The 10,416-nt window shown below is 41.6% G+C and overlaps 1 protein-coding gene across 4 annotated transcripts in view; it reads left to right on the top strand.

Moving 5' to 3' along the window:
* LOC121271781 (synaptotagmin-1-like) overlaps window positions 1-4,498 on the top strand; it is a 74,959-nt gene extending 70,461 nt beyond the window's left edge. For all 4 annotated transcript variants that reach the window (XM_041178050.1, XM_041178047.1, XM_041178048.1 and 1 more), the window contains 2 exons: window positions 1,785-1,918; window positions 3,754-4,498. In XM_041178050.1, coding sequence (XP_041033984.1) covers window positions 1,785-1,918; window positions 3,754-3,963 — 344 coding nt within the window. In that variant the 3' untranslated portion in view covers window positions 3,964-4,498. The remainder of the gene's footprint in view (window positions 1-1,784; window positions 1,919-3,753) is intronic.
* The last annotated feature ends 5,918 nt before the right edge of the window (window positions 4,499-10,416 follow it).

Below are 10,416 nucleotides of genomic sequence, written 5' to 3'. Positions count from 1 at the left end.
GATCAAGTGCAATGTGCCCTATTTGGACTCTACCCATTTAATCTCTGAAGTGGAAGTCTTGTATAAATGTTCCCTAAACAACACTGCAGAATATCTATCCATTGCCAAGTGTCCAATATTCAATCCTGGCTCGTTGCTTTTCACAGCTGTTATTCCCTTAGCCATTGCAGCTTAGGACTCATCTCTTTAAATGGATGAATTGAAATGTCATTCTTGTCAATATAACAACAACTTACATTGGTACAATGACATTAACAAAATAAAATATCCCAAGACACCTCACATAGAAAAGAACAGATGTCAAATAATGGTAAGCAAGAGGCTATCAAAAGCATGGCCGAGAAGCTGTGCTTTGAGGAAGCTTTTAAAGATGGGAACAGCACAGTTACAAAACAGGGAGATTTAAGAAGGGAATTCTGGGAAGTAGCCGCAAGATTAATGGAGGGACAGTGATGGCAAGGAACTGCCAACCTTATTCAAAGCCTGGGTGCTGAGTGCCCACTGTCCCTGCCACCTGTGCAGCACCAAGGGCACTCTCTTACCAGGTGCCCCTTTGCCCTGCTAACCCTCTTATGGGGCTGGGGTCATCCCCTGTGGCAGCCATTGCTGGCTCCCAATTCTTCACCCATTTCCCTTCAGCGGGTAACCTGTCCATCCCTTTAAAAATTGAAACCTGAACCCTTGATAAACTCTTAACCAGCTTTTAAACATCTTTAATTGGTCTCAGTTGGGAGAAGTGTGGGATTCCTGTTCTGCTTCCCCTCTGCACTGGCGATTATTGCTGGTGCCAGGGATGGAGTTTTGAAATTTTCATCCCAACATTTTCCCAACATCTTTGGGCACCCCCCCCCCGACCCGACCTCCATTCCTGACTTTGGAAGGGGTTCGCAAAAATTAGGGTCAAAATTCCATAGAGATTTATGGCACAGAAGGGCATCGTTAGGCCCATTGTGTCTTTACCAGCCGAAAAAGAACTGTCTCACTTTCCAGCCTATACATAGCCTTATAGTTTAAGGCAATTCATGTACATTTCCAAGTTTTTTTTTAAAGCGCCATGAAGGTTTCTGGTGCCACAACTTTTTCAGGCAGTGAGTTCCAGACCCCAGCCACTCAGGGTGAAAATAAATTCTCCTCAATTTCACTCTAATCCTTCTCCCAATTATTTTAAATCTATGCTCTCCTATTGAGCTTTCTGTTAAGGAAACTTGGTCCTTCCTATCTGCTCTAACTAGGTCACCCATGTTTATATACATCTAAATTAAAGCTCTCCTCAGCTTCCCCTGTTCCATAGCAAACAATCTCACCCTGTGCAATCTTTCCTCATAGCCAAAATTTTCCATTCCTACCAGCAACCTCATAAATCTCCTCCGTACTGTGTTAAAAATAATTTCCATTTAATGCTGGCTATGAAGAGTTCTCTTCCAAACCAATAGCAAGTTTAGATTCTGAAGGCCGGACATAGTCACATCATAACCTTTGATCTGGTTAGGATGTAGCTTCCTTTGGTGAAGAGGCTTTGTTTGTTCTTAGCTCGTTTACTGTGAAACAGTTGCCAATACAAACATTGCAGTAATCTCAGGAATAGCTTTATTACCAGGCGGTTTGCTAAAAGCATGCTTGCTCGTGGCCCCTGCAACCTAACAAAACTCAAATGAGCTAAGTTGACTACTGTACTCAGAAAGTTAGATATTACGTTGTTACATGGTCGATTTTTTTCCTGCCTTCTGTGGCAGCATGTCATACATAATTTGCAGTTACTCCAATGATTAACATGTCTGTCCTAGATCCATATGTGAAGATCCACCTCATGCAGAATGGCAAGAGGCTGAAGAAAAAGAAGACTACCATTAAAAAGAACACTTTGAATCCATATTACAACGAGTCATTCAGTTTTGAAGTACCCTTCGAGCAGATTCAGGTATGGTCAAGCGCTTACATTCACTTGCAAAAACCCAGGCAGATTTCAGTTGTGTGTTATCTACCAACAGAATACCAATTAAAGACGGAGGATGGATTCACACAATTTTGAAAACTTCTGACAAGTATAATCTTCATAGAACAGCCTTGAACTGAAGCTTGTAGCTTTGAATCATCCCTTGTGTAAAAGCCAATCTTAGAATCCTATGTTTTCACCTTTCATTTTTCTGAGTTTCTATGGTAACTACTAGGGCCAACAATCCATTCTTGCTATCCTTCATTTAAAAGCATTTCTGATATAGATACATCTTTGAAATTCTCCAACAATATCTTCATTTTGCAGTTGGCGATATTTCTGTTATCACCCTCATTTCTGGCTGTTTTTTCTAAGCGGTAGTTACTGGCTAACAAGTCAACAATCCCTGATAACCTGATCCCGTTTTGATAATTTTTGAGTTGCATTTATCTGCGCATGTTCATGTCTGCCAGGGGGTTTTAACACAAATTGCTACAAGCTGCAGTATATAACACAAATCCCTTCTTTGTATTGAAGCACTCAGCAGTAAAGATTTTCCACTGATCTTTATCTCTATTTTGTCAGCAAAACATGTATTATTGATTCACATTAACATTCTGCTGAATTTTTACATGAATGCACAAAATGTTCAGAGTAACAGACAGGGAAAGAATTGTATTTACACCGCTATTGGATTCTCACTTACAAACACTTGCCCAACCCCCCACTGCTGAATTCACAGTTACTCTGTACAATTACATAGTCTGCAACCCTTACCCTATTGAATAAACTGGAACTCTACAGTTACACAGTATCTCCTCTGCTGCTGAATAAACAGCAATTCTGTATAATTGTCCCAGTGCTTGCCCCACTGAATAAATAGGAATTCTGTTCAATTGCACAATGCATAGCCCTTACACGGCTGAACAAACAGGAATTCTGTACACTTCCACACTTAGAAAACCATTGCCCCAGTTAATTCAGCAATTCCATGCAATGAGTAACCCATATCCTATTGGGTCAGCAATAACTCTGCCCAGTTACATAACGAGTAATTCCTACCTTGTGGAATGAACAGCAATTCTGTAGTTGCACAGCACATATTATATTCAGGCGACTGTTTTTATTCTGGCTGGCTGTATCGTTATTTCCATTATCTGATTGTGTACCTGAATAAACAGGAATTCTCCACAATCACAGTGTGTATCTATTAAATAAACAAGAACAATATCTTACCATTTAACTACCATCATGCTGAATATGAGTCTAGAAATTACAGTTCATTTTGGGCATAGAATTGACATAATGTGGGGGGCAGGGAGGGCTTAAAGCAGAATCCATTTCCTCCTCTCCAGCCAGATTCTGGAATTCTAAATATTGGATTGGGTGCTTCTTCCACCCACCTTCACCCCCTGTTGTAGCATTAAATTTAGGGGCAAGATGGGAAATCAAAGGGATTGATTACCCTTGGGAAAGCGGCTCATCATAACAGGATCTGGTCCACCTTAGAGGTATTTTGATTGGAATGACTCCACGACGGACAAGCAAGATGCCACTCTGAAATGCTACTGCCCATCACATCATATATGACACAAACACCTGTCAAGGTGCTCAAATAGTCCCTGACTCCAGGATTTGGGTCAGCTTCATTGCCCTAGCAGATGGAGAGGTGAGATGTCCCTTCCCATTGCACATCTGGCTGAACATCACTGGGGCTAGAATCTTTAGGCTACGGCCAATTGTTGAACGTAGCAACCTTGTGTCTTGCCTTAGCTATATCAGCAGTAACGATTTTCACTTTTTACCCATGCATCTTCTAGAAAGTCCAGGTGGTCATTACCGTGCTGGATTATGACAAGCTGGGAAAGAATGAAGCTATTGGCAAGTGTTTTGTGGGATGCAATGCCACAGGCGCTGAACTTCGACATTGGTCTGACATGCTTGCCAACCCTAGACGGCCTATTGCTCAGTGGCATACCCTCCAGCCTGAAGAAGAGGTCGACATTGCCCTGGGAATCAAGACGTCATGATATAGCACTCAGGGTATTAGGAGTTGCAGTAGTTGAATAAGCTTTGAACAGCCGTTTGTTTTTTGTGGCTATTTGTAAAATATATAACAAACAAGTTGTTGACGAACCTACACATGTACCTGTTTCAGGATGTCACAGTATGCTCAGAATAACCTTGAATAAGCCCAGGTGTTTCTCTATTTTTCAGGCAGTCTGTGCTCAATGATCATATTCAAGGGACTGTTTTTATTCCAGACCTGGTTGTATCGTTATTTCCATTATCTGATTGTGTAGCGTCGTGCCTGTGTTGTCAGGAGAAAGTTGGAAGGAATGAGAACAAGGAGCACGGGGGAAAGAAAGGATGGCGGAAAAATAAATTGAAATCAAAATAAAAGAAAGCAAACTAAAAGATACAAAGAAGATGGAATGAAGGAAGAGAGAAAAGGGAAAGGTCTTAAACCGACCCGCTAAAAATGTGATCAGAGACTGCAGTGAACAGGCAGAATTCTATTTTGTGAACAGATCTGTTGAATAAAACTTAAGTTATTGTTCCTCACGCTTCCGTAACTGGTGGTGGTATTTGAAGCATTGCTTCTTGGTGCCAAGCTCCTGTTAAAATGATAATTAGATAGCAATATGGCCTACATACTCGGCAGTATCTCCATACCAGACATTTCTTTATTACAATATCACACAAGTCTGAGCCAACACCAGCTTTTATTCGTATAGTTTTATTCATATAACTTCAATTTAATGTAACAAAACATCCCAAGGCACCTCACAGGGCCATTATAAAACAAAACATGATTCCAAGTCACATAAGGAAAGCAGATACCAATGGTTTGGACAAAGAGATATTTTTTAAAGCGTGTCTTAAAAGAGGAAAGCAAGGTAGAGAGGCGGAGAGAATTAGGGAGGAAATTTCAGAGTTTAGGACACAAGTAGCTGAAGGCTTGGTCACCACTGGTGAAGTAATTAAAATTGGGGATATTCAAGAGGCCAGAATTGGAGGACTGTGGGTATTTTGGAGGGTTTTAGAGCAGGAGGAAATTACAGAGATAGCGATTACAGAGATAGAGCCACCTCTATAGGGTAATTTAGCCTAACAGCATGATACAACAAAGAACCATATCCCAGTTTCTTTTCCATTAGAGCTCAAGTATTCTTTAAATGAAACATCTTCTGATTAATTTAATAGCAGAAGCTGAAAGCTATGCAGGCTGTTTAGTGTCGCCGAGCAGGAGCTTCACCAGAATGACTGCAAAAGTTTAAAGTCAGGCATATGTTGAGGAGAGATGATTGATAGTCACACCAAGTGGCTGTAGAGCCCATTAAATGATCAGCGAAGGGCTTTAGAGTCTATTAAATGATCAGTAAATTGGAATTACAGATAAAAGGTCTGCTGCCAGTTCATATGTATCTCTGAGGCCCGTGAGCACCACAGAAAAAACAATTGTAATTCTCCAGCAGAAAAATAACTAAATTCATAGAATCTTATAGGAGGAGGCCATTTGGGTCATCCTATCTGTGCCAGCTCTTTGAGAAAGCTATCCAAGTAGTCCAAACCCCTGCTCTTTTCCCTTAGCCCTGCAATTTTTTCCCCTTCACGTGTTGATCCAATTTGCTTTTGAAAGTTCCTATTGAATCTGCTTTCACCACCACTCCAAGCAATGTATGCCTAATCACAACAACTCGCTATGTTAAAAAAATCCTCATCCTTGGATGATTTCCACCATTATTGGAAACCAACAGATCAAATGTATTAACCACCATAAGTGTAGCCTAGTGATTGCTTGGCAAGGTCAGAGAGTGATTGGTCAATCCATTCTCATGGCATCTCTGTGTCTGCAATTTTAGTGGAGGCATTAATTTGTTCACTTTAAATGGGTTAATATAGCAGACAGAGGAATGACATACAAATGCGTTAAGCATTCATCCATTGACCTCACGAACAGCAATCTCAAGGTTTGCACCTCTCAACACCATCCATACCCGAAATCATATCCCAACAGCTCAAGGCATAGCTCATCAGGCCACTTGCCCACTTACAATTTCATGCGGTTTAGGGCACTGAGTGTTCTTGTAGACAGAACTGTGTGAAGATCTGTTCAAAATCAGAGGACTTTGGTTAAAATGTAAGGTGAGTACCCCTAAACACTTTTGTGCAACCCAATATTGTCTAGAAAAATTGCATTTCTTAATGTAAAAATTTTAGTGTGGTTTCCTGTTGTCACAGGATAATGAGCTAGGTTACAAGTATATAGTAGCTAATGGGGAACTTCATTAAAGTGTATAAAATATTAAGCAGTTTAGATTAGGTGTACCCAGGATATTACTTCAAAGTAGGGCAAGCCAGTAGGACATAGAAAAATAAAACCAATTACAGGAAGAACTTTACACAAAAAGATGATAGATGTTTGGGATAATTTGTCAGGCGGGTGTTGCAGAGATTCAAGTGGATGTTAAGGTGGGAGAGTAAGGTTCAATGGGCCCAATGATCCTTTTTCTCTGTCTTATGCACATAAGCAGGTGGCAAACTAGTTGCTAACCTGCTTTCTTATAGTGTTAGGGTGCCCCTTTCAGGAGAAGGTTGCTCACTACAGAAGTTGTATTTTTCTGTTCTGATCTTCAACATGTTTTAAGGCCTGATTTCCTTTGCTGAAATCGTTATTTCTACAATGATAAATGCTTTTATTTAATTCTTCACTTATCTTCTGTGGAGTCTCCCTGCACCAAGCAGTGGAAGGACAGGTTGGAGATCTTGTTCCAGCCCCAACAATGTTCATTCAGGAAGGGCTGAATCTGCTTAACACTTCTCACTTCACAGCCACTGATCAGGTCAAGAATTCACCATGTGAGAATTGTAACCTACTGGTCATTACACTTCCTGAGGGAGAAGAGGGATTCACTTGAAATATTCCCTGTGTAGTACTGAGGGAATGCAGCAGCAACAATTTGTATTTACATAGTGCCTTTAACATTCCAACTAAAACATTCCAAGGTGCTTCACGGGAGCATTGCCAAACAAAATAAAAGACTGTCTCAGGTGCCATCTTTCAGATGAAACATTAAACTGAAGCCTCGTCTGTCCTGTCAAGTGGAGATAGAAAAAAATCATGGTACCATTTCAAAGAAGATCAGGGAAGTTCTCCCTGATGTCCTGGCCAGTATTCATCCCTTAATCAACATCACCAAAACAGATTATCTGTTTATTATAGCATTGCTATTTATGGGATCTTGCTGTGTGTGAATTTTCAAGGTGCTCTTGAAAGAGGTTTGGCAAGCAAGTACCACAGTGCATCTTGTAGATAGTACACACTGCTACCACAGTGCGTCGGTGGTGGAGGGAGCAAATGAATGTTTAAATGGTGGTTGTTGAGGATGGGGGGGGTGGGGTTGGTGGTTGATCAAGCAGGCTACATTGTCCTGAATGGTGTTGAGCTTTTCAGTGCTGCTGGAGCTTCACCCATCCAGGCAAGTGGAAAGTATTTGATCACACTCATGATTTGTGCCTTGTAGATGGTGGACAGGCTCTGGGGAGTCAGGAGGTGAGTTACTTTCCACAGAATTCCCAGGTTCTGATCTGCTCTTGTAGCCACAATATTTATATGGCTGATCCAGTTCTGTTTCTGGATAATGTTGAAAGTGGGCGATGATAATGCCATTGAATGTCAAGGAGACATGGTTGGATTCTCTTGTCGGAGATGGTCATTGTCTGGCTCTTGTGTGGAGCGAATTCAAGGGAGAGATTTTCCTGAAAGATGTTTGTTTCATCTTGTCAGCCAGGGGTGTCCAAGCTAACATCATTGTTGACGACTTAGACCCTCAGGAACCACATATAAAGAAAGAACTTGCATTTACATAGCATCTTGCAGATCCTCAGTACATCCCAAAGCCCTTTGTGCTACATTTCCAGTGTAGTCGCTATTAGAAGGTTGGGAAATGGGCAGCCAATTTGCACATGCCAAGGAAAATCACAGCAATGAGATAAAAGGCCAATTAAACTATTTTAAAGGTGTTCGTTGAGGGATAAATATTGGCTAGGATATTGCTTTTCATCAGTTAGTAGTGTGGTATCCTTTGCATTGATCTAAGGCAGGACTTCAGTTTAGCATCTCTGAATGTAGTCTCAGAGCCACACAGGAGTATCAATCCACAATATATGCTGGAATGCAGTTTGGACCCAGATCCTAGCAGGTATAAAGTTTAAGTCAATGCTCTTTTTATAATTCTCAGGACATGGGCATCACTGGCAAAGTTAGCATTTATTGCCCCTCCCTTAGTTGCCTTATGGAACTAAGCTCTGAAAGCAGTAAAGAGTCAGTCACATTGGTGTGACACTGGAGTCACATATAGGCCAAGCAGTGTAAGGACAGCAGATTTCATTCTGAACCTGTTGGGTTTTTTTGATAATCCAGCTGCTTCATAGTCACTCTAACTGAAATCAGCTTTTCATTTTCAGATCATTTTTAAAACTAATACCAAATTCTCAAGCTGCAATGGTGGGACTTGAACACTAAACCCTCTAGATAACTGGTTCAGTAATATAACCACCATACTGAATCTTCTTGATGATCTTGTTGATGTCATCAAATCCAAGGTGCAGCAGAAACAGACACTGTCCCCGAAGTAATTCTCTTTCGTTTCATGCAGCACCATAACAGCAGGCCAGTTTAAACCTGCATCTGTACAGCACCATCAGGCAAATTGTCACTTCATACCAAGTAGGAAGAAAGGGCTTTAACAATGAAATGCAGAAAATTTTAATCTGCCACCACCTGAAACTATGGAAATGTAGGAAATATTTAATTAACCACAAACATTTACAGTAATCTCTCTGCTGATATTGGGATGTTTCTTGAGCAATGCCAACATTGTAATGTGTCCCACACAGCCCCTTTCACAGGTAATCTTAAATCTTTGGAAGATTCCGAAGCAGAGAGAAACTTTTCTTGGGTGAGTAAGTGGGCTGAGTACTGTCCATAAGAGAGCAGACTGTGCCTGTGTTTTCATTCAGTCTTTCCAGTCCAACTGGAAGGACTGAATGACCATTTCTCCTTGCATTACTCTCTCAACCCACTATTTCTGGTTGGTTCCTAAGACTGTGGTCTGCGTGTTTTATTACCAGGTAAGAAGGTGCAGGACTCGGAGTCATAGGAGCTGCTCATTGCATTCAGAGTGGTTGAATGGTTCATTTAAAAACAATCCCATTTGCGTGAATTGCAGAACAATTGTAGGAAAATTGTAGCTTTTCTCCTCAGCATTCATAAAGCGTTTCTCAATCTTAGGGAATCTCAGCATGCTTAAGGATAAATGAATTACTTTTTGAAATGAAGTCGGGTATGTTGGATAGGCATTGCTACAGCCATATTGCAGTCAGCAAGATCTCACAAAACTTTTAAAATGAGATAACTGTCCAGTTAATCTTTTTCGGCAGCGTTGAGATTGTGGGAGTTATGTTGGCCAGGACATAGTGCTTTGAATAGCACCAGGGGATCCACTATCACATTCACTTTGTCACACACCAAAATACACTGGGTATTCTGTGGTGAGTAACTGGCCTCCTGACTCCCCCAAAGCCTTTCTACCATCTACAAAGGGCAAGTCAGAAGTGTGATGGAATACTCTCCATTTGCCTGGATGAGTGCAGCTCCAGTAAGGCTTAAGAAGCTCAACACCATCCAGAACAAGACAGCACCTTCCAAATCCACGATCTCCACAACATAGAAGGACAAGGGCAGCAGATGCATGGGAACACCGCCACCTGCAAGTTCCCCTCCAAGCTACATACCATCCTGACTTGGAACTATATCGCCGTCTTTTCACTGTCAACTGGGTCAAGATCTTGGCACTCCCTCCCTAACAGCACTGTGGCTGTGCCTACATCACATAGACTGCAGTGGTATGAGAAGGTGGCTCACCACCACCTTTTCAAAAGCAATTAGGAATGGACAATAAAAATGCTGGCCTAGCTAGCGACATCCAAGTCCCATGAAAGAATAAATAAAAGCCGGCTTGATTGGCACCCCAACTACCGCCTTAAAAATCCGGTCCCTACACCACTGATGCACCATGGCTGCAGTGTGTGCCATATATAAGATGCACTGCAACAACTTGCCAAGGCTTCTTCATCAGCACCACCAAACCCACAACCTGTGCCATTTAGGACAAAGGCATAAAGCATATGGGACCACCACCACTACAAGTTCCCCTTCAAGTCACACAACATCCCAGGAAATGTACTGACATTCCTTCATCATTGTTAGGTCAAAATCCTTGAACTCTCTCCCTAACAACCTTCACTACATGAACAGCGGCAGCTCAGGAAGATGGCTCCCCTCTGCCTTCTCTAGGGCAATTAGGGATGATCAATAAATGCTGGCCTTGCCAGCAATGCACACATCCCATGAATGAAAAAAAAAGGAAACTGGACTGATGTTCAATGCGGAGAAGTGTGAGGTGATACACTTTGGT

Source organism: Carcharodon carcharias, chromosome 31 (genome assembly GCF_017639515.1).
Source record: "Carcharodon carcharias isolate sCarCar2 chromosome 31, sCarCar2.pri, whole genome shotgun sequence".
Classification (NCBI taxonomy): Eukaryota; Metazoa; Chordata; class Chondrichthyes; order Lamniformes; family Lamnidae; genus Carcharodon; species Carcharodon carcharias.
This window is presented reverse-complemented; position numbering and strand designations above follow the sequence as displayed.